The sequence below is a fragment of the Dysidea avara genome, chromosome 6 (assembly GCF_963678975.1).
Source record: "Dysidea avara chromosome 6, odDysAvar1.4, whole genome shotgun sequence".
Classification (NCBI taxonomy): Eukaryota; Metazoa; Porifera; class Demospongiae; order Dictyoceratida; family Dysideidae; genus Dysidea; species Dysidea avara.
This window is the reverse complement of record NC_089277.1, coordinates 9,515,477-9,538,601: the sequence shown is the minus strand read 5'-3', so window position 1 is coordinate 9,538,601 and position 23,125 is coordinate 9,515,477. Positions and strand designations below refer to the sequence as shown.

Below are 23,125 nucleotides of genomic sequence, written 5' to 3'. Positions count from 1 at the left end.
ATTTGTCATTAAGGCGTCACAACACAAGTACTTAAGGTCTGTAAGACACCTGGTCCTTTTAAAGATGTAAAAAAATCCATGACTGAGTAGATTATTGCTTGCAGAGAGGTTATGGTGGGGTAGACTATAGCTGGCAAATACTTTTGTTGTATTGTCATTGGGTTGCAAAGAAAAGCAATGACAAAAGGAAGAAAAAGATCTGGCTGTGCGAGATTTGAATCAGCCACATAGCTGCAAGCAAAAGTTGAAGTGATATGGGAAACCTTCAAGTCTATATGCTCTGAATGTCTCAGTTTTATTCCTAGCACAAACTCCTCCAAGAACCACTTTAAAGCCCCCTGGATCACTGCTTATATTAAACGCCTTTCTAATCGAAAGAAGCGAGCATACAACAAAGCACGTACCACTGGTCTAGCATCGGACTGGTCAGCCTATCGTTCCCTTAAAACACTATCTCAGAAAGAATGCCGCAAAGCACACAATCGTTATCTCCAGCAACTCACCAACCCTGACTATGATACCAATCACAAGAGACTATGGTCTTACATTAAAAGTAAAAGACAAGAGAATTTTGGTATACCAACTCTGAAGGACAGCAACAGAACATATACTTCATATGAATCTAGGGCAAATATTTTAAATAATTACTTTTCAACCGTGTTTACTAAGGAAAATGTTGTCAATTTACCAAACTTAGATAGCTCTCCATATCCCTCCATAGATCCTCTCAATGTTACAGTAAATAGAATTGCCTCCTTACTATGTGGTCTAGATGTGCATAAGGCCTGTGGCCCAGATAGAATCTATCCCAGACTGCTAAAAGAAACCGCTCATAGTGTTACTCCCATGCTTACACTATTGTACCAAGCTTCTCTGAAACAGCATAAAGTTCCCTCAGAATGGAAAAAGGCACTGGTTGCTGCTGTCTTCAAGAAAGGGGACCACACAAATCCATCTAACTACCGCCCGATCTCACTGACATGTATCCCTTGTAAGATTTTCGAACACGTCATTTACAGTCACATATTTAAGCATCTCTCTACTCACAACATACTCTCTAGTTACCAGTATGGATTTAGAAAACACCACTCATGTGAAAGCCAACTACTCACCACTATTGAAGATTTTTCACATCATATTGACTCCGGAGAACAAATCGATGTCATATTACTAGACTTCTCCAAAGCCTTCGACAAAGTACCACATCAGCACCTGTTTGTAAAACTTGCACATTATGGAATTCGAGACTTGGTACTTAAATGGATCAAAGACTTTCTCACAAATAGAACACAAAAGGCTGTACTGAATAATGTTACTAGTAGCTCAGTTGATGTACTGTCAGGTGTTCTCCAGGGCTCTGTCCTGGGGCCTCTCTTGTTCTTACTATATATCAATGATCTCCCTTCCTCTGTTTCATCCAATGTTAAGCTGTATGCAGATGACACTTTAGTATATAGAATTATTCACACACCTGAAGACATAGCAATGTTACAAAGAGACTTGGACATCTTATCTGAATGGGCAAAGAAATGGCTAATGAGTTTTAATCCTTCCAAATGTATACATTTAACTATCACCCGTAAGACACATCCGCTACCATCAAGATATTCAATCTGTGACTCAGTTATTGAACAAAGCAACAGTGCAAAATACCTCGGTGTTACTATTACCAACAATCTCTCATGGTCTGAACACATTAACAAGATAACCAACAAAGCCAATTCAACTAGAGCCTTCTTGCAAATCAAGAAACTTAAATCAGTGCCAACCGTCTGTCAAGTCAGCTTGCTACACTACTTACATCCGCCCTACAGTCACTTGAGTATGCTTCAACTGTCTGGTCTCCACATCTAGTTGGAGATACAAATAGAATTGAAATGGCCCAACGTCGCTCAGCGAGGTTTGTGCATAACAACTTCAACCGAACAGCTAGTGTAACATTAATGTTAAACCATCTGAACTGGCCAACTTTAGAGCTCAGAAGAAATCAAGCCAAGTTACATAGCTATGTTTTATAAAATTATCAATAATCTTATATCAGTACCACATGACCATCTTATTCAATCATCTACAACCACCCGCGGTCACAGTGTGAGATTCATACACCTGGCAGCCAGAACTAACACGTACCTACACTCCTTTCCCTCCACCATCCGACTTTGGAACACCCTCCCAGAACATATTGTTACATCACCAGACTTGGACAAATTCAAAGCACTTTTAGAAAATTACTTATTTAACTAATCACTTGCATGTTTACATGTACCATATACTCAATTCTGAGTCCTGTACATTACTGAAATAAATAAATAAAAACCATCCAATAAAAGATTACAGTACCCCGTATAGAAATCCCACACTCATGTTTCATTCATTACGTCAGCGCAGCAACATGCGTGGTAGCTAGTCTGTGTTTTCTCTACTAATATGTACTGGCAAAATTCTGATCGTTCAATTAGAGTGTTTGATGAACGTGGAAGAGTGCTGTACATAGGATTTCAGTCCAGGTAGTTAATTTATTTATTTATTATTACTTTATGGCAAGTATGCCAAGGGTCTGCAAGCAACTGGTGCTTGCAGCCTAAAAACACAAGTTATACATACATTATAATTACTTTAACTAATTATAACTTAGCTATAGTGTTTGAAAGTTTGATGGTGGCGAGACATTTGCTGCATGGACATAGATAATGGTAGGTACAGTGATTGTCATCGTCAAAATGAGTTACAAAATGATTCCACTTAAATTTCTTTAGTTTAGCCTTGATGGTTGCATTGGTATTGATTACAGGAAGAGCATTCCACAAACGAGAAAGAGGATGGAAATAAGAGTTTCTATTTAAGTTAGTAATATGGAGACGATGTTTGAGTTTATTATGTGTAGAGGATCTGGTGTGACCCTGAGTAAATGTATAATGTACTTATTAATGTCAAAGCCGGTTTCTTGTGGGTGACTTAAGTGACTTGATTGCAAACAAAACATCCTGAATCTCGAGGATATACATGAATGGTAGAAGATGGAGCTCTAATAACCTGGATTTGTAGCTGATATTATAACTATTCAAGATGTGTTTGGTTGCTCGACGTTGAAATAGCGCTTCCCAGTCCGAATGGATTGAAGAGTCAATTCAGTTTTTGAAATCTAGAGGCATTCATGTGTTATAAATTTGTCCAGGGTAGTCCACCAAACCAAGTGGTGTAGCTATGTATATTTTCCCTGGCTGCGGGTACGTACATGTAATATGTTGTCCACCATGGTGTAACCTGCATTTTAATAAAAAGAATTTGAAATACAGTGTAGACACTCGCTTGCGTACTGACAGTGTAGCTATAACAGAAAGTTCCATATCAATACAGCTAGGTGAGTGGCAAATAGCAATAATAGGCCGTACTAACCGCCCGCGCGCGAATCAAAATAATTATTGAGGAAGTGAGTGATGCATGCCGGGGAAAAGGTCATCTACCATCTCATATATTTGATTACTCGGGTAGCTAACCAACACATAATCTATGGTTTTACTCGGACGCACCCTACTCATCCTTTGTTTGCAGTTGTTGACGGTGAACAGGCGAAGCTATGGCTGAACAAGAGCAGGATGAGGAGTACTTGCATATAGCTGCTAACGCTGTTAAAGCTATAAAGGATGGTAATGCTGCTACTTTTGGACCTTTTAAGTACGCACTGTATGGCCGAGTAGTGGTAGAGACGTGGTTCGAGATTCTTGCAAGACTATAAACCGTCACCCCAACCGCTGCTGTTCTTTTCTTGGCCGCACTAACAATGGTCTATGGAGTGTTTTGTGTTGGATTTGTCTATTCTGATACAAATGCACAGTTCGACGAGTTAGCTATCAGAGTCCAGGATCAAGACAACGTGGACTATACCAGGAGGTTCGTTGGTGAGCTGGGTACGCAGGAAGTCGTTGTTCAGTATCGACCTCAGCCGGATTTAAGGAGCACCAACTTTACGAATACGCTACTGGACCATGTTAGACTATTGAGATCAATTATTGATTTGCCTGTAACCTACAATGAAAGGTAAGATTGTAGCTATATATATATAGCTAGCTAACAACAGCTCTCCGATTGAATTATAACATACAGGTTCAGGAGGGCGTGTCCGACGGCGTAAAATAGTGGGAAAGCTACCGATACCCATAGCTAATACATTTATAGCTATAGCTATTAGTTTCGCTACTTCCAGAATTTTTAGAATGGTATCTATGTTATTGCATATCTCTTAAAAATCTCTATACAACTCTCCACTCGATTTTCTCGTGCATGGCCAGACCGCTTTTTCTCTGCACGGCGCTTATCGATTGGGATTATGAGCGCGAACAGGCGCTTCAAGATATAATTTCCAGTACCGTAAAGCCTAAATATTTCAAGGAGCAAATATTTCGAGGTTAGGCAATGTTGCTAAATATAAAATCTTCGCGGATTTGCAAACATTCCCAAAATGTGTTAGACTATATGGAGGTATAAATGTTTCAAGGTTAAAATTTTCGCTGATAACCCCAAAACCGCGAAATCAGCGAAAAATTTCCCCCTCTAAATATTTTGGTTATACAGTATCGTCCCCAGCCCCCCAAGCATCCGATCGCGTGAAGTTGGACTAATGTTACCAGACGACCTTAGTGTGATCGAGCGCGTGGGAGGCTGGGAACGAGACTGCGCACTGAGATGGCCACACTAAAATAATTTCCAATCGCTAAGCGCCAAGCGGTCTATAGCTAGCCACGCGAGAGTACCCTTTATCCACTCATTACACAAAAATATCTAAGGTAGTACATCCGTAGCTCAAGTGAGTGACATACAGCCACTCACTGTGCAACCGTAGTTAAACTCAAAAGTCACAGATTAGGCCACTACAATGAGATAACTTGTTTCTCATCAACTTCTCATAGAGTAACACATGCGGGCGGGCGGGTTATCTCATTATCTCATTATTGCACAAGCCATAGCATATTTGTACAAAACCAGTATAATAATCCTTTATTTTTAGGCTATTGGCAGGATGCACACCAAGCACTGGTGCACACTGAGGGTAAAATTCCAAGTGCACATAAACTTCAACTTCAGTAACATAGCATTCAAGTCCTTTGCGAAAGTTCCACCAGTCTTGGAGTCATGTACCATGCAGCAGCAGTCTTAGCACATGTAGGCTGGTCAGTCTTATTAGGGGGAGGGGCTGTGTAAGCTTGTGGCAGAAGTAGCAACACTAAAGCTACTATGTCTCTTAGATATGATGGCCCTGCACATAGGGCATGCAGGTCACGATACCAATGCTAGTGTATGGTCTAATGTACACTGTAGCACTCACTGTTGATGCCTTGGTGGTTGTTGATGCTCCAGAAAGCTCTCTAATCAACACAGAAGTAAAAAACACTCTTAAAATGGTGTCTGTATCTCAATGGGATTGCAGTTTTTCATGGAAATAGTGCTTTTCTACGTGATAAACCCACTACCACAACAATCAAAAAAGCCATGCTGCCATCTCATGCAATAATGAGTGCGCATGGGCAAAAGAAAATTTTGGTGCGGGCGGTTGATGAGAAACAAGTAATCTCATTGTAGTGGCCGTAAGGCCACCAAATTCATGCCAAATCAACAGTCAAATGCAAAAATTTCCAACCCACAATCGAAAGTACTGAAATATATCGTCACAGGATACCTCTTGCAAATACTCTATTGCGTGTACAAATCACAGTTATGTCACTCCAAATGAAAATGTACTGACATTTGCAGTACAGCAGATTTCACGTGCATTTGAAATTGTGCTTTGCGTAATATTATGGTGGTATACCTGTAGCTAAAATTGAACAATAACTACCATTGAATTTTTTTTTGCGTATACACAAACACAGTTGGAAACTGCTGTAGTGATCTAGTAGTGTATTTAACATCCACGTGAGCTTAGAGGATGTGTTTACATGACGCTTACCGCTACACATGATGCTACATTTAACCTCTAGCAGCAAGGGTCTGAGAGAGCTGTAGCCATTTTAGCTTTCATGATGTCTCTAAGTTTACCAAATTTTATACTTATAAAGATAAGATTTTTTATTTGAAAAAAGCAAAGTCTCTACAATCTACCACTGTTTGGTGCTACAATTTTATGTGCAATACTACTTACATTCTTACTAGTCTGACATCAGATCGAGGCAGTTAAGACATTATGTAAAGGCAAAATTTTTCCATTATAAGACTCTTGGGAACACCACATTAGAAACGTGATTTTATTTTTTAAGTGGTGAAAACTTAAACTTATAGGATCTTCAATTCATAATTATGTCACACATTCCATCTACTATCCATAAAAAGCAACTGCAATAATATAATTATTACTACATAGCATAATAGCCAAAAAGTTTGGTGGGAAGGAAGTTTGGCAAATTTGTCGAGTGAGCGAACTAAAATCCTCCAAATCGTTGTAATTAATCTGTAGTAACAAATTCACCGAACTTTTTCTCACCAAAATCCTACTGTGTTCTCACCAAAATCCTATGTAGCAAATATTATTCCACAAAGTTTCCTCCACCAAACTTTCCAACTATATGGTAATATTATATTTCTCTCTGTCTTAATTTTTGGTTAGCAAACTGTCTTAGTTGGGGTGAGGTGACCTTCATTGACTTTTGTTTGTTTGCTAGTTAATTTATTGTAGCTAGGTGTGACCTGTAACTAGGTGTAACCTGTAACTAGGTGTAACTCAGTAGACTGTTGACTTAGTGGACAGTCATGGATTAGTAATAAAATTATTTAATATTCAGAGCCATATGATAGTAATAAAATTACTTAATGCATAATAGAGTCTTTGGTTGTGGCTAAGTGGACTGTAACTTTTAAACCAGTGTCTAGGCGTAGCTAACTCAACAAACTAACTTTGTTCTGAGTAGATAACATTACTTAATATCCTTAATATCCAAGTCTTCCATTGTGGAACAATGGACTATAATTTTGTTACTGGCCATGCAGTATATAGTAATAAAACTAATTAATATTTGTTGTTACAATAACTAACATATTTCATTATCTTAGTTACATATTTACCACAAATATTACTTAACGCTTTGCAACATGTTACCCCAACACTGCAAAGGGCTTCTCTCAAAAGATACTATTACTAATTTCACTGCTTTTCCACTTCAGTGATGAGCTACTCTGAATGAGTAAGAGCATGTCATTCTCTTTCTGTTTCAAACATTTTAACAACAGCATCTGTGCATCATTCTCAGAAGCAGCCATCATGATTCAAAACATTACTACTTGCTGAATTAATTGCTGTCAAGATATCATGATTATCACATGTATTTTGTTCTAATACTCCTCCACATTATTTCTGGTAGGTTTGGCAGCCCTATATATACACTGATAGTTTGTGTTTAAAAGTGGCAACCAAGGTATGCAATTATGACCATGAAACAATGTTTCCCATTAGCTCTTCAGATTGGCTTTCAGTGAAGGTTTCAGTACATAAAAAGCTTTATGTAGCTCCAAATCTACACATGGCAACAATGACAGAAAATATTGAAACTATATATGCAAAACGTTGGAGTCATATCATTAGAAACATTGGCAAATGCTCCACTATCAATCATGCCGAAGTGTAAAACATAGCTGAAACCAATTGTCAAATCCAAGACAGTTTCAATGATTTAATTGCACACATACAATATAATTGTGCACACACAATATAATTGGCAGAAACAAAACAATAAGACTCTGTGGAGGCCAGATGTGTTGGGTCAGCCTTCACATGGTGGGTTGTGGCTTCGTGTATTCACGATCCACAGCTGGCTAGGAAGCTATCACCAGCTAAGTGACGAAGCCATGCCATGGCATGTTAATGACATGCTAATGGGTTAACAAAAGACATTTTCATACCATAAATAAATAACACATGTTCATGGCCTTGTGGCCATCCAAATCATCATAATGTGGGTTGTCTGAGTCATCATATAAATGCAAGGCTATGACACCAGTAACCTACGATTGGTAACCATGACATGAGCTACAACTGTTTAGGACATCAACATCATGGCTGTGCTCAGCAAGCTATACTGTCGGAGTGCACTCGTGTTGTCATCATCAAGAACCTTTGCAGACAATGATTCACTGTTTTCCCAGCTACATTCCTGCAACACATTCTGCAAGGCTACTAGAATTGGAGCACCACATGTGTGACTACAATATCACTACTCACCAACATTCCCATTCTTCCAATTCTACTTACAATGCCATCACTGTTTGGCATTCTCAACGTCACGTCGTTTCACCAGCTGTTATCACAGTTAACCAACCCTTCATAATCATCGTCATTGCAAATCATCAACACCAAAGCTATCACCCGGCTATGTCATACCACCTGTACACCACTGATATGTCATTTTCAACTCAATAGGTTGCCACCAACTTCACAACTTCTTACTTATGCCATCATCTCAACAGTAATGTTATTCTGCTACCTTCCACATGCTTGCCTTCCTCATTGGGCAAGGAACATCTCCTTCAAGGATCACCACCTCTGGCACTACTCCCAGTGTGCAAACCATCGTCATCAAAATCAGCCATCACAGCAACAATCCCTCTCAGACCTGCCCCTGTGAATATATTACACCAATAGTCACTTAACCTTCATTGCCTCAGCAAAAATAGTAGTGGGGAGGTTGGGGGATAATATTGGTAGGTGAATTAGTACAGCTAGCCTCTTTGTAGCATATTGCATGTGAGCCTTGTGGCGCTTACAGGTGTTAACAATCTATCTTTCCTCAATCTTGAAAAGTTAGAAAGACTTCAGCGGTTACTGTAAAAGTTACAGAATAATGATTAATTTAGAGGAATTTAATACCTATAAATGTGAAAGTTTTGAGGTGACTTTTTGCAGTAAAGGAAGGTGAAATTATGGTGTTACTAAATTATCTAACTATTCCTTGTTTGTGTAATGAACTGATTTTTGTTATACCTTTTGAAATTAATTTTTTTCAAATATGTAAAGTGGGCATGCACCTGAAACTGTTTTCCAAAAAAGTGTGCGTGTTTTTATTATTTTTTATAGGCTTACGCCTGTTTAAAGTTGTTACAGAAAGTGTGTTTTAAAAGGTGGAAAAAGAGAAAAAATCCATGACTGGACCTAGGCAGCCTCGAACTTGCAGCCATCCGATTAACACTCAAACGCTTACAGGAGTCTGCCAGACTCTTTGTATGTATTAAAATTTGTTTGTCTTTCCACATCCATGTGAGCGAAATGGCTTTTGCTGAAGGCAGTCTGTATGTGAGGCTGTACCAAGAGTTATTGGAATAGGCTATATTGGTAGTTTGACACTCTCTCTTACTACTTTATATTATGAACTCTTGGCTGTACTGTGCCAGCAATAAATTTGGAAGGACAGTAGTCTAATAATTTTATAGCTTACCATAAAAATGAATCATAGAAATGTCTTACGTGCCAAAAAGTATGAGTTGTGGTATATCTAATAACAAATTTAGCATTAACATTAAGAAAAGTTTTACCACTATTGAAGAATGTCGAACCTGGTCTGTGTTCTGTCTACCAGCACCAAGCATTATGCCAGCATATATTGTAGGACAATTTTCAAGATTTTAAATTAAAAGGTGCAATATACACACCAAAAACCCAGTAAAACATGAACACATTACTGCATTTCATATCAAGAAAACATTTTACATTATTTTGACGTTTCTTTGCTGATTATTCACAAAATGAGATCAAGACACTCTAATAGAGCAGTCACTTTAAATGCAGCAATCAAGAGAAATACTGATATACTCTAATAAAATAGTCAGTTCTTCTAGAGCATAATTTTGATTTTGAAAGCGTAATAGGCTTGGGTAAAAATCATAGTAAGCTGTTTTCAAAGCATAATTGGCTCAATTAGAAGGGCTATAGGCTAAACAGTGCTATTGTACAGAATGGATACCAGTACTTATAGCAATCGGTTCACTAGACAAAGATATATCATAATGGCCAACCCCTTGATATCTGTGTGATCTGTTGACCTCAGAAAACAAGACATGGTAACTACTCCAATATACAGGATAGCTCTACTAGTGCCTCACTCGAGATTCACTGGAAGGTCACGATACTTTAACAAATGATACAACAGCCATTTAACTAAACAGATTAACATGTGTATATTGTAGCTGCTATAGCTAGCAAAAAGTGAACTGTTCTTTTTTCATATTTAGTAGGAATCCAGAAATAAATAGTAGTAAAACAAGAGATAAATAGCATTAATTCTTGAAGAAAATTATATGCTGGACTTTCCCACATAGCTATGCCATCATCCATATATACCACTTTTTATCTACTATGGTTACAGTAGCCTAGTAATAGACATCAAAGTATTGAACAACATGTATAGTATCACTTTATTGCTGTACTTCACATTAAAAACTGATGTTTGTATTTTTGTTGCTAGGACATATACATTTCGTGACTTGTGTGCCTATATCCCGTACCCACCAACTGGAATGCCTGACTTTGATCGGATACTGAATGCACTACACACTTGCGGAATGTTTTCAATACTGGAATGCTATTGGGAAGGATCAATGTTACAAAACCCACCAGAGTCTGTTGTGGTTCCACGACCAACATACTGTCCTGAAATGCCTGAGAATTTGACCTGGTCCAATTTTAACTATACAGAGTTAACAGAGTGTATGAGAAATAACCCAAATCAATCTAATTATAATGCACGAGTTATTCAGGTACTTTTATTGCAATTGTAAGCATTAGTTAATAGTACATTAATACACAGGGTTTCAGGGGACTTGGCATCGATGGTTATGTTGGAAAAGACTACAAGGATGTCCAGTAAGGATTCTTTTCTCTTTAATAATATTAAAAAGTGATTTTTTATTGCAGGAAAGCTCACGATATGTTGAAGCAAATAGCAATCTGTTTCGTAATGTTGGTACCTGCAAAGGTGTAAGCAATGCTGCAATCACACCATATGAAATAGTAGCTGGATATGAGGGAAGTGACAATGCTACTGATCAGTTACGTACGTTTAGAACTGATTTGCTTTTGGGTGGCACAGACCTTGTTAGAAATAACCTGTTGTTTCATGGCATCAACATTAGTCGCATTGACACATTGGGATTGTTGGAAAGGTGGAAAGAACTCTTTTATGATGTAAGAAATTGCAATATAAAGTATTTTATTAACTATCTTCTTTAGCATGTGGTAGATTATGATCAAGGAAGAGAAGTCCCACGCAGTGAAAGAACATCTCGAGATAAAATGTATGGTTATTCATCGATAACAATCCAAGGTTTTGTTGATGATATCAGCGTTGTTGTACCGGCACTTCTTATCATTGGTTATCTCCTAATGATTTTGTATTGTGGAACAGCTTTTTTTCAAATGTGATTTTATGCAGTCTCGATGTGGAGTGGGATTGGTGCGTGATCATGTTTCTGATAAATATGTTTTGATTTTTTTTTTGGATAGATGGGAGTGTTTATAGTTATATTCGGCACAGCTGCTGCTCTCGGGATTACTGCCTGGGCAGGAGTACAATTCACAGTGTTCACAACTCAAGTATGTTTATATCTATTCCAAAAACAGCCAAGTGTGAAAAAGGAATGGCCTTCCAAAAATGTGATATCAAAGATGGTAGCCAAGAAATGGCTGCAGTGATATAATGCTGTAAAATATTATTGCAGTTGGTAAATTTAGTGACAGTGTACTGACAGTATAATAGCATTGCACCACTTGGCTGCCACCTTTGATATCACATCCATTGTCATACTATCTTATTTTTGGAAGACCACACCTTTTTTCACAGTTTAGCTGTTTTTGAAATAGACATCAGTTCTTTTTGTATTTGTATAGCTATGCTGGCTTTTGTCTATCTCCTTTTCTACAGGTAAACAGAAGAACTAGAATAGAGTTTAGGACATCTGTATTCTTTTGGTATTTACAATGTATTTTACTTCACGGACTTTGCTGAACATTGCATGTATATGATTGCATGCTCTATAGCTAATGGGATCTCAAAATTCACTTTGTATGGTTGATTTCCACATAACTCGTTGATATTTAAACAGATTTCCATTACATTACTAAAGGTCTGACATGTGCAAGAAAATTCAAATAGTTTGCATAAGAGGTTTAGCCGGTAGGCATGACAACAAATTGTAGCGAGGCCAATTGCTCTATTAGAGTATCTCAATCACATAAAAATGTTTTGTACTACTCAAATAGAGCAGGCAATGGATGAATTTACTTAAGGCTGGGTTCATAACATGAGAACTTAATGCATGTCCACACGAATTCGAGTTAGGAACCAGATGCAAAAGGAATTCAGGCAATTCGTGTTAAATCCGAATTGAACGTGTCCACATTCATCATCACGTAATGCGCATTATTGTATTTACTAGTTTGGTAAACGGATAATTAAACAGTTGAGAAAACTCTCATTTGTGCCAACCAAGAGAACAGTGAGTTTAATGACAGAATGAAAGGAATAGCTTGTAGTAATGCTTGTACTTTTGTTTATAATGTACTGGGAGGATTTCTATGAGTAGAGCACAAAAGACCGCTGATGGTGCGTGATAGGTATGGGACCATTGTTTTTTCAAACTCTGAGGGCTAGCTACGATGATGAAACACTGCTTTGACACGTCCCTGCACTTCTATCCCACTGAGCACTTCTGTATTTCTACCCTGTGTTGTTTACAAAGGTAACACGCAAACATGTCAAGCCCTCATGTGCTAACTAGCATTGCATTATTATGACATAGCGATTCGTCAACCAATTTATATTCAAACCACTTGTGAATGTGGATTCGTGTAATCCATGTTCAATTCAAATCGCCTTAATGCGCATTCCGTGTGGACACGAGTAATTCGAATCAGTGCGCATTCAATTCACATTATTTTGTCGTGTGGACATGCCTAGTGGATTGTGGGATTCAACTGAGAGCCACAGAAGATCATTAAAATCCACAATGTAAAGTACACCTTGGAGTCACAGTCTGGATTTAAGAATGTGTGGGCTTGATTATACCTAACCAATACTGCAAACTTAAAATGCCATGAAGGTATTGTGAGGCTGGGTTCTGGTCAATATTTTTGTTGGAAAGTGCAAACCTCCATGATCCCTACTATACAACACTACTGTATTGTATTGTACTGTATGATACACTGTTAGATGTGCAGCCAAGGAAATTCAATGGATTTAGGCATGCAATAGACAAGTGCGTATTTTACAGGAACCTAAAAATGTAATTTTCATGCCATACCAAATTTGACCTAAATCGGTGTAGTTATCTTTGAAATGCACACTTTCAAGGTTTGTCTTCTTTTGTGTTTTTCTTCATCTTCCATGATTTATTTTTCATCATTTTCTCTTTGTACACTACCTACAAAAATTACCATAACTAACTCAAGACTTGTTGGATTCTTTTCTAACTTGGAGGGTATAATTAGCATATTAATATCATTAAATTTGTGAACAGACTGGTAAAAGTGGCACAAAGTTTTGAAAATTACCAGTGCATTTTTTTGTCATGCTTGCAGTCATTGTAGATATCATTGATTTGCTATGCTCTCCCAAGCATATTACACACTAATAGCCTGTAATGGGGTGAAGTTACCCAAGCCAACATGAGTTTGACCACTCCATTTCTTTTATAAGCATGCCTAAAGCAATTCAATTATTACTGTTTAATGCTGTAGCTACTTTGTCAGGATAAACGGAGAAGTCCAGTAATATCACTGAAAATTCTGTTTAGTGCCGATTTGTTTTCTAGAGTGTTTTAAGCATGTTTAGTCTTCTGTGTTAAACTATAGATGGACTTACCAAAGACCTAGATGGGTAAGCTTCTTTGTAGAATGGCTGTTTTGCATATATTTGTAGTGTGGGTGTGGTCCATATGCGAAACCAAGCCTGGCTTTTATGTTGTTGTTGCACCTTAAATACAACAACTTGTCATCATCATAATCACTCAAGCCAACTGTTACATTAATGCATCTGTTCTTCACATTGCTGTGATTCCATGGAACATGTATCGGCAGCAACTTGTCTGTTTCCTGGTTGACATGATTATTTTCACTAGCATCCATCTTCTAAAAGCAGCAATATGGTGCTACTGTAGCCTCAATTTCTCTTTGATAAAAATATGTTCCGTCTTCCGAGATTGTGTAACAATTTTAAAACAACATGTTCACAATAACTCCAACTATGTGCCCATATAAAATGCTTTCATTTTCTAAGTTAAGTTGTTTGAAACCATGCCCTTGATTTAAAATCCTCAGCTACACCTCGGTTTCTAAAACCACGAAGATCCTTGTGCTAGGTCTCTAACCTACACAAAAAGAAGTGAAATTCATGCAAGAACAGCCAAGCTGTACAAAACCTTTAAAAAGCCTGGGTGAAAAAAGTTGCAAAATCAAAGATGATGATACTAATAAACTTTACCAATGGTTTATTAAATGTATTATAATTAAACATCATTGCAGCAATTTCATGGCCACCACTTATGATTTCTCAACTTTTTTCACCCAGGCTTTTAAAGTCTACACCTTTTATACAACTTGGCTGCTTTTGCATGGATAAAATCCTACCTCAGGAAAAGTATACTCTTGATTGCTATATTGTCAGGTGCAACGGCTTTATTAATGTGCTCTGTAATCTGAAATGTCCTGTTCAACTGACATATGCCTCCATTTATTCACATTTTAAGTACAATTTCTCCCACTGTATCATTCATAGGAGGAAAACACTCCTATTCTCTGCACCAAGTAAGTATGGGCATATGGCTAATATCTGTTGACTGAAGTCTTTCAACTATAAATGCATTTCTCCTACAGCGTATAAATAACATCTAAGTTGTGCTTTAAAATTATCATGTTTATAATGTTATTATATCGATATCTTCTTCCATTACAGATTTATCCATTTTTGGTATTGGGACTTGGTGTTGACGATATGTTTGTCATTGTTGGTACATTTCTGGAGATTGAGCAGAGGAAAGGCAGAAACACTCCCATCAAAGAACTCATCACGGAAACAATGGTTAGTGTCGGACCCAGTATCACACTGACATCTGTCACTAACTTTGCTGGATTTCTGATGTGCTATATTATTCCATACATTTCATTACGAAATTTTGTAATACAGGTATGAAGACAAAAGCACACACACACAACAACTCTTATAATAATTATCTCATTTTTCAGGTGGCCGTTGCTATTGCTATCAACTACATTGGACTGGTTATAGGCATGCCCTGTTATCTCATAGTAGACTACTACAGGTCCCATGGTAAAATGATGGATGTATTGTGTTGTATTCCTGTGTGCTGGAATAAAGATGAAGATGCCACTTTTGAAGAAGTTGATGAGAGAAAGGAAGAACCTGGCAATTCTGGTTTCATGACAAGTGCTTCCTCGTGGTTAACTAAAGCGAACAAAGAATATAACTCAGTCTTAACCTGGCTTATTGTTAAATACTACTCCCCATTTCTTCAGAACTACGTTGTAAAGGCTGTGGCAATTGTTGCATTTTTCACTATTTTAGGAATTGGAATTTGGGGCTGTACGAAAGTTCAATATGATAGACATTTGACAGACATTAGTAGCGATGAGACATTCCTTGAATATGTTGAGATAGATGATGAGTATTTTCAAACATTTGGATTTCTCGTTGCTACCAAAGAAATTAACTATCCTAGATTGCAGCCACGGTTGTTAGAAATGGAGAGGAGGATTGTTAACAGCAATAATGTCATAGCGCCTACAAGTAGTAATCGTTTGTGGCTAAGAGTGATGATTGAGTATTTTCAAAGTTTGCATAACAATGCATGTGAAAATAACATACCTGCTCTCCAAAGTACTTTAACTCTAGTTATTTCTGCTCTTGATCAGACATATATACAAAGTGAACCATCTTGCGCTTCCAATGCTTCTGCAGATAGAATAGAATGTATCTGTAACTATAACTTGTTAAATGTTGAAGAGTTTAGAGGAAGGGAGTTTACAGTCATTCCACCTGACAGGTTTTATTATTACCTTACGATTTGGGTAAGTTGTACAGAAGTTGTGTGTGCATGAATTATTATCAATACACTTTTGCTAGGCCACATTGGATCGTACCAATTTACAGTTACTTAGAGCTTTCTTATCTCCTGCACCACTACTAACTGACTTTACAGTTGTAGTACCATCTGAACCACTACTGTATGGACAAATGAATTTGTATGTGGACCACCTAACATCTGCTGATATTGTAGTGGACCACCTTGAAGATGTTAAAGACATTATTGATGATCTTGGAATTGACGGTTACAATTTTGGAACTGCCGTTCTTCTCTATGCACAGTTTCTTACCTTAAGTAGAGATGTGTTGGTTGGAGCTGCCATCATTGTAATTTGTTGTTTTATTGTGACATCTATTTTCCTAATGGACATACACAGTGGAATAGTCATGGCAGCAATTTTAATAGTTAATGCTGTGGAAGTATATGGCTTTATGGGACTTTTGAACATTGACATAAACTTTTTCCCAGCAACAGTGTTTCTTGCCGGCATTGCTCTTGGTGTGGAATTCACTGCACCACTAGTATTTTACTTCCTGAAAGCTACTGCAACAGCTGATGAAAGTCTGTCTAAACATTTGTGGTTACGCAAACACAATGAAAGGATGCACAAGGCACTGGAACATCACTTTACGCCTATCTTTAATGGGTCAGTTACCACCTTTGTTGGAGTCATTATGCTTCTGTTTGCACCCATTCGATTCATTCTACTGTATTTCTTTGCAGTTTATATGATTATTATTGTACTTGGGGTGCTTAATGGTCTCCTATTTCTACCAGTGCTGCTGTCTGTTGTTGGACCTTTTGCACAAGTAAGCTTATAACTGTAGTGAGGTATCTTATTTAAATCACTAGTGACAAGTGTTGTAAAATGGTTGTGCATGTTTTTTCTTATCATAAGCATAGCAACAGTAGGCTATGGGAACTAGAGCCCCTCCCACTATTATTTTAGTAACTCCAACCTCAACTGTCTAATATCAATACGATTATACTGTAATAGCGTAGTTATATACTCCAATAGAGCAGTTGTGTATTCAAATAAAGCATTTTCAATAAAACAAAATTCAATCTCAGAAGGCTAATTGTTCAAACAACTGTGCGGGCATGCCCCCAGGCCCCCCTAGAAAGCATATTTTCTGTGTACTGAGTGAGCTTTACACATTGTACAAATTGCATCAATCAGTCACCACCCATCTTACTTAGCCCCTTAGATTTTGTTGCTACACCATTGCTTCTGGAATGATTTAGCTACGTTTTCATATGTAGTACTGTTCTGACTTTTCAGGTGTGGCCTGTTAATGCAACCCCTCAACGTGATCGTCAGTTGGAGTTTACTAACACCATCCGTGAAGATGATTTGGACGGAAAAGAGCTGAAAGCATACAAGGAAACAACTATTGACTAACACTAGTTTTGTAACAGAGGTTTAGATTCTGAACTCTCTATATTTAGTTTGTGTGTGTAGGGATGTTTTTTGTTTATATAGATCTCTCAAACCTTCAGATGTTCTCTATTTTGCATCTATTCATTATTAAAAATTAATTATATTACCACCTTGTTGAAATTCATTGTTCAATGCTGACATTTAACCACTTAGATTGTTGTTGGACTCCAAATTTAGTCTGGACTCAGACCACTTAATAGCCAATTGGTACATGCTCAAAAGCCTTTCTATAGCTTTAAACTTCTTGACTTGATTAAAAGAAAGAACCTTTTCCTGAAGGAATAAATACTTCATTATAAGCTAATGATAATATCATATTCATCTTGCAGTGTATTACTTTAGGACCTTACACAGCTATATAGTTTAGTTGAAAATCATACTAAAAGGTATACATTTATCACCACCAGGAGCTGGAGTGGAGCCTGCAGTACAGTGTAATGGATCAGGAGTAATATATATCATACACTACAATAGTAGTGTATAGTAGGGACCACAAAGGAGTAGGCGTGGTCCATGAAATAAAATCACCCAAAAAACAACCTCAATTTTTCCTGACAACAATGAGGCAGTATTGGTTAGGTAAAACTAAGCCCAAACAAGCTTTCAGATTGACCAGAAATGCTTTCAAGTTGCTATGGAATTTTAAAAATAATTTTCTACTGACTAAGTAACTGACTGATGCCTTCAGACAAGCGTAACTCAATAACGGCTAAGGCTACGGGCTTGATTTTTTCATTGTTCAGTGTTGCTTCAGCCCGACAGGTGCCTTTTGGCATACCGCAGTTAGCGCAGTACAATCAATACCTTCTTCATGGACTTACCAGTGTCCTCCTTTGTGTCCCATTCATCTTTGCTGACAGCGAAAAGTGTCAATTTGGCAATAGCACGTGATGGCTTCCCTTTGTAACGGAAACCATCCATATTTGTCATTGTGGGACCTAGCTGCCGTTCAACAAGGTGATGCTACATTCTCGGACAAGGTCTCAGTTTTATGAAATTCTTATTGTTACAAACTGTAAGTCCAGAATACACAGTATAATTACCATCTTTATTAGAGCTGTGGGACAGTTCTACCAGACAAGTAACAGATTGTCACAGAGTTCTACATGGTGATGATAATACAGGTGATTAGTAATGGAACTTGTGAACTGTATTTACTGTCTTACCTGCTGCAGTTGGATAGACTGATAAACGACAAATATGATACTATCATGGCCAAGGAGACATTGATTTACTAGCTGTACCTATTGTGGTTTTAACATATTTACAGAATTAAATTCATTACAAATTTAATTATAGAAATTATTTAATTAAGGTAGCCACAGATTATAGGAAAGTAAAAAAGTATGGTAGTATAGTAGCCAATGATTAAAATCAGGCTTAGCAGTCTGATTATTCACTGCACTATACTAGTGATTTAATCTCTAATATATGACTGTCTTAAATGTATTCAATAAGCTTGTTATAGTAAAGTCCTAATTTAATAATATATAATTAATGCTGTACTATTTCATTCCAATGCTAACATAATAAGACTGTTATAGAACTTATTATTCTGAGCTTTTTTCAGTGTAAAACCGGCTGACCAATTGCAATGGACAAAACCCTGTGCTTTTCATTACTTCCTTTGTCCACCAAGTTCTAATTATAATATCTAATAGCAAAGAGACAACTACTAAACAGTGGCAAATTTAATGCTGCGTACTCTAGCTACATATGCATGCCAAGCTATAACAAAAATGGATGAATAAATGTATACAGGAAGTGCTCTGGCAACCAATGAGATTATCTGCCTATATCCCTATGAAGTTTACTGTAGAACTCAGCTGTTTTCCCTTGCAAGGCTGCAAACATGAGGACTGTTAAAAGTTCCAGACTGGTAAAACTGACAATCACGTGCACGCAAAATTCATCAGCGCTTTATTGTTAATTAAACTATGTAATGTGAATGGAAAGCAGGTGACATTACCATCTATGTATTTTAGTATTCCTAAGTCAACTGCATCTGGTTACTTGGGGGTGTATATACGTACAGATACAGACTCTACCAACTATAGCTATACACTGTAAATGTCACTTAAGCATCAGAATCAACTAGTTCATTCATCCCATTATCACTAGATGAGCTGTTGCTCTCCGTTGTCTGTAATTGGCCAGCACTACAGTTTGCAATCATCCACATTTCTGCGTAGGGTGGTGGGGCCCTTTCGACAATCTCTCCATCTCTGCGATTTTTTGCCAGGGTTTCCTTCTTCCCCTTATCCAGATGTTCCATGAGGTCATTAAACTCATCTGACCTCCATGACTGTCGATGACGGACAAATCCACCATCATCATCACTTTCTTCTTCAGTCATCATTTCAGCTGTGACATACTTCCACAACTTCCTCAGTTGTGAGGACTGACTATTTACCACAACTCTGTTGCGGCGATCAAAAAGCTAAATAAAAATAATAATAATAAGATCTATGGCAGCAAATATTGATTTTTAAATACTAGCTGTACCCTTTGTTGACGGGATCTAATTCTCGTCCTTTTTATAGTTTCCAAGGACTTGTCTTTCTCTTTGCTCTGGAGAGTTTTTTTGTATATTCTGCACCCATCTGAAAAATTAACAGCTGAAGTTTCTGAAATTTTATAGCTACAGGTATACCTTTTATTTGTTGTTTCGAATAGTCCTTCTCTGATGATAGCTCATTTATTATGATACTTATAACTTTGCTGTTGTGTTCACCATCAATCCTGACAAATAATGCTTAGTGAAATAAATGTAGCTATACAGCTACCGAATTAGCTACATACCTTTCATGGCAATTGAACTGATTTGTTTCATCAAGGTTAGAATGGAGGGTTCTAATCTTGGACTAAATTTATAGAATGCATATTTTAGAGAAGAACAAAACACTATAATAGCTATATTGCTGGTATACCTGTAAATCTGGTGGACTTCTTTTACGTCTGCTTGTTCCACTGGAGCTTCCAGATGACCCATGAGATGATGACACATGTGATCCAGGTGATGAACTGCATAGGTTTGCTTCGAAGAGAGCCACCTTTTTCTCGATGGTTGTCATCCGTCTGTCCAGCTCTTGAAATGTAGACTCCATGCTTCTTTCAATCTGCTGGAATAGCAAACAGAGTGAAGACGCAATGGCTTGTTCTCTTTGTGAAACTCTGCCAGAGCCATTCAGCAATCCACCAGGTCCCCATTGTGCATGCCTTGTCCATGATTCTTCTTCAACATCACCATGAGCATTAAAGCTGAAAATTGTCAGGGAGAAGTATGTAAGAGAGTACGTAACACAGTAGCCACTAACCTATGCATCTTGTAGGAGTTAGCATGGCTTTCAAGGTGGCTGTTTTCCGATATACTGCTGATATTACTCTCGAGATTACGGCTAGGCCTTGCAGTTAGAAACAATAATAATATTATTCGTATAAGGAAGAGTTCATAATAATTGTATGTCTAACTGCCAGTGTATGGCTTGTACAAAAGCAATGTACACCTCTAGCCTGATTCTACTGATGACAGAAAACTACTGATAGGTGATGATTGGCATTAATAAGGTCAAATGAGAAAAAACCATCATGAATGATGAAAATATGCACAATGTTTTGAAACCCATATGCACTATGAAGTGTTATATAGTTAAAATATCAAACACAGTGATACTACCTTTTGACAGTACCAGATCGTACATCAATGTTCCTATTTGTAATCATCTATGATCACTGTTACTGTTGGCGTGAAAACTGTGACTGCCATGCATCATCATCACTATAAGCCCCATTTCACCATAACAGCTGTTTTTGTTGTTTTTTTCAATTAAGAATCACGCTGTTGCAGACAAAAAATAAAGTAGAACTAAAGTATGTATCACGCCCCATCCTCTACTTTTGTACAGACTACTGGCTCATGTACATATTCTTTCAGTGCTATGCAATACTATTTCGAATTCATGTGGGCTTGTCCTACCCCCCTGACGTACAACAAAAAATGTTAGCGTTCAAGTCCTCAGGGAACATGTGACCACAAACAGGACCAATATGGGCATGGCAAGGAAAATAATAAGTGTTACTTGCAGCAGTGCCTTTGCTGAATGTAGTAGCTACACCAGTTAGACACTCTCCCCCATACAAATAATGAACTGTTTAGGTATAGCTCACCTATTGTAAAAAGGCACTCTTCTTTCAGGTCTTCTTGGAGTTGACTGTGACGTTGGTCTTCTTGGAGTTGACTGTGACGTTGAAAAAAAGGAGGTAGTATTGCTTTGCGGCAAAGGTATGTCTCCATCCATAGTTCTGCTAGTGAAAAAAGGCGCCAAAAGTGTATTTCCATGCAGATTAAGCTCTTGGTAGATACTAACCTTAAAACTTCTCCAGCAGTTACCCTGCTGCCCCTCTGGCGGTGCTGATGAGGAGCTGGTGTTGAGCTCGACTGCCGCTGTGGTGTTTTAGCTTCAGAACTAGAAAGAAACATGACACGCCGTATACGTACGTTCGTATTAATATCCCGGCACTGCTGCGGCACGTGGTACAGCCCGGACAAGTATCTAGCTATATAAACAGGTTTCACTACTTCAAGACTGCCCTTCATGTCTCCTCTGGTACTTCTTCATACAAACGATGCCGGGACCACGATAGTGGGTGCCTGCTAGACAGACGCGACATATATGTGGACGCGAGAATGTGCTTTCTTTTCACAGTGCGCCTTCATTGGAGTTAGCTGATATGGATAGCGAGATACCATGGTGGACACCCCGAAGGTAGATGAGGAGGTACAACCGACCTGTTCTTCACGAAGGTGAGAAATCGATATACCCTGTTCTCCAACCTTTTGCTTCTTACTGGTTGTCCGGCACTTACCAACGTAGATAATATACCTGTATACTGACGATTAATCATTGTAGCTAGCTAATACTTGTAAATTTTTGTAAATTCTTTTTTTTTTTTCCCTGGGTACATCAGCAGAGTTGCCTGCCCAGTAAAATAAATAAATATATTATCTATGATGCCAACTGGTACCGAGGGGTAGTTTAGTCTCGAACCCAGACCGCAGTCTGGGTTCGAGACTAGGGGTAGGTAACAACGTAAAATATTGTGGGTCACTGCTGAAATATTCTGAAAGATGAAAATTTTATAAGATGAATGTTGACAACATACTTTTTAAGGTCTCATTTCTGAACCAGTCTTTGTGGTTGCATGTGACCAAGGTTTTCAAGATGTATGTGCATTATCTCATTATTAACGGTTTAAAAATAAAAGTAAGGCCATGCACATAAACTTAATTGTTAGTTTCTCATCCCCGCCCGCATCGCTGTTTTTCTTACCTCATCAAGGATTTTCTGCACCACTGGTGGCTAAGGGAGGCCAATTAGCACCTTTTATAGTTGGTACCTTGCTAGAGCAGTCCAAGAAGATTGCATTTTGAGTCGTTTTAGTTAGCCAATTTAGCTATCTAGTTTGTAAAATATAATAAAAATCTGCCTTCGATATCCCGCACTGATATTTTGAGTACAGGTGGATGAGAAACTAATAATTAAGTTTATGTGGCCTAAATACTTAGATTTTGGGATTACGGAATTTTACAAAGAAATATGAAAACTTGAA

At 37.8% G+C, this 23,125-nt stretch overlaps 2 protein-coding genes across 3 annotated transcripts; one reads left to right on the top strand and one right to left on the bottom strand.

Moving 5' to 3' along the window:
• Positions 1-10,494: 10,494 nt before the first annotated feature.
• LOC136259216 (protein patched homolog 1-like) lies at positions 10,495-17,564 on the top strand. The gene is made up of 9 exons (XM_066052700.1): positions 10,495-10,684; positions 10,785-10,840; positions 10,892-11,161; positions 11,207-11,320; positions 11,480-11,569; positions 14,925-15,155; positions 15,215-16,057; positions 16,113-16,883; positions 17,357-17,564. The coding sequence occupies exons 1-9, from the start codon at positions 10,495-10,497 to the stop codon at positions 17,474-17,476; spliced, it is 2,685 nt and encodes an 894-aa protein (XP_065908772.1). The 3' UTR covers positions 17,477-17,564.
• A 1,870-nt stretch (positions 17,565-19,434) lies between these two features.
• On the bottom strand, positions 19,435-22,396 carry LOC136258087 (uncharacterized). 2 transcript variants are annotated; one of them, XM_066051385.1, is made up of 8 exons: positions 21,883-22,396; positions 21,683-21,820; positions 20,833-20,919; positions 20,446-20,776; positions 20,318-20,379; positions 20,169-20,257; positions 20,021-20,118; positions 19,435-19,955 (listed from the first exon to the last, which is right to left on the bottom strand). In XM_066051385.1, the coding sequence occupies exons 1-8, from the start codon at positions 22,110-22,112 to the stop codon at positions 19,593-19,595; spliced, it is 1,398 nt and encodes a 465-aa protein (XP_065907457.1). In that variant the 5' UTR covers positions 22,113-22,396; the 3' UTR covers positions 19,435-19,592. The 2 variants fall into 2 exon arrangements, with proteins under 2 accessions (XP_065907457.1, XP_065907458.1); XM_066051386.1 differs by having other exon boundaries at positions 21,683-21,817; positions 21,883-22,395.
• Positions 22,397-23,125: the final 729 nt, after the last annotated feature.

Bases quoted from the DNA above. Each gene is read 5' to 3' on its own strand.
- LOC136258087 (XM_066051385.1), bottom strand. From the start codon at position 22,112: ATGAAGGGCAGTCTTGAAGTAGTGAAACCTGTTTATATAGCTAGATAC. The intron at 20,920-21,682 runs GTGAGCTATACC...TCTAACTGCAAG, and splicing joins AGAGTGCCTTTTTACAATAG to GCCTAGCCGTAATCTCGAGA. The intron at 19,956-20,020 runs GTACAGCTAGTA...ATTTTTATTTAG, and splicing joins TTAGATCCCGTCAACAAAGG to CTTTTTGATCGCCGCAACAG.
- LOC136259216 (XM_066052700.1), top strand. From the start codon at position 10,495: ATGCCTGACTTTGATCGGATACTGAATGCACTACACACTTGCGGAATG. The intron at 10,685-10,784 runs GTATGAGAAATA...ATTAATACACAG, and splicing joins CTATACAGAGTTAACAGAGT to GGTTTCAGGGGACTTGGCAT. The intron at 10,841-10,891 runs GTAAGGATTCTT...TTTTTATTGCAG, and splicing joins AAAGACTACAAGGATGTCCA to GAAAGCTCACGATATGTTGA.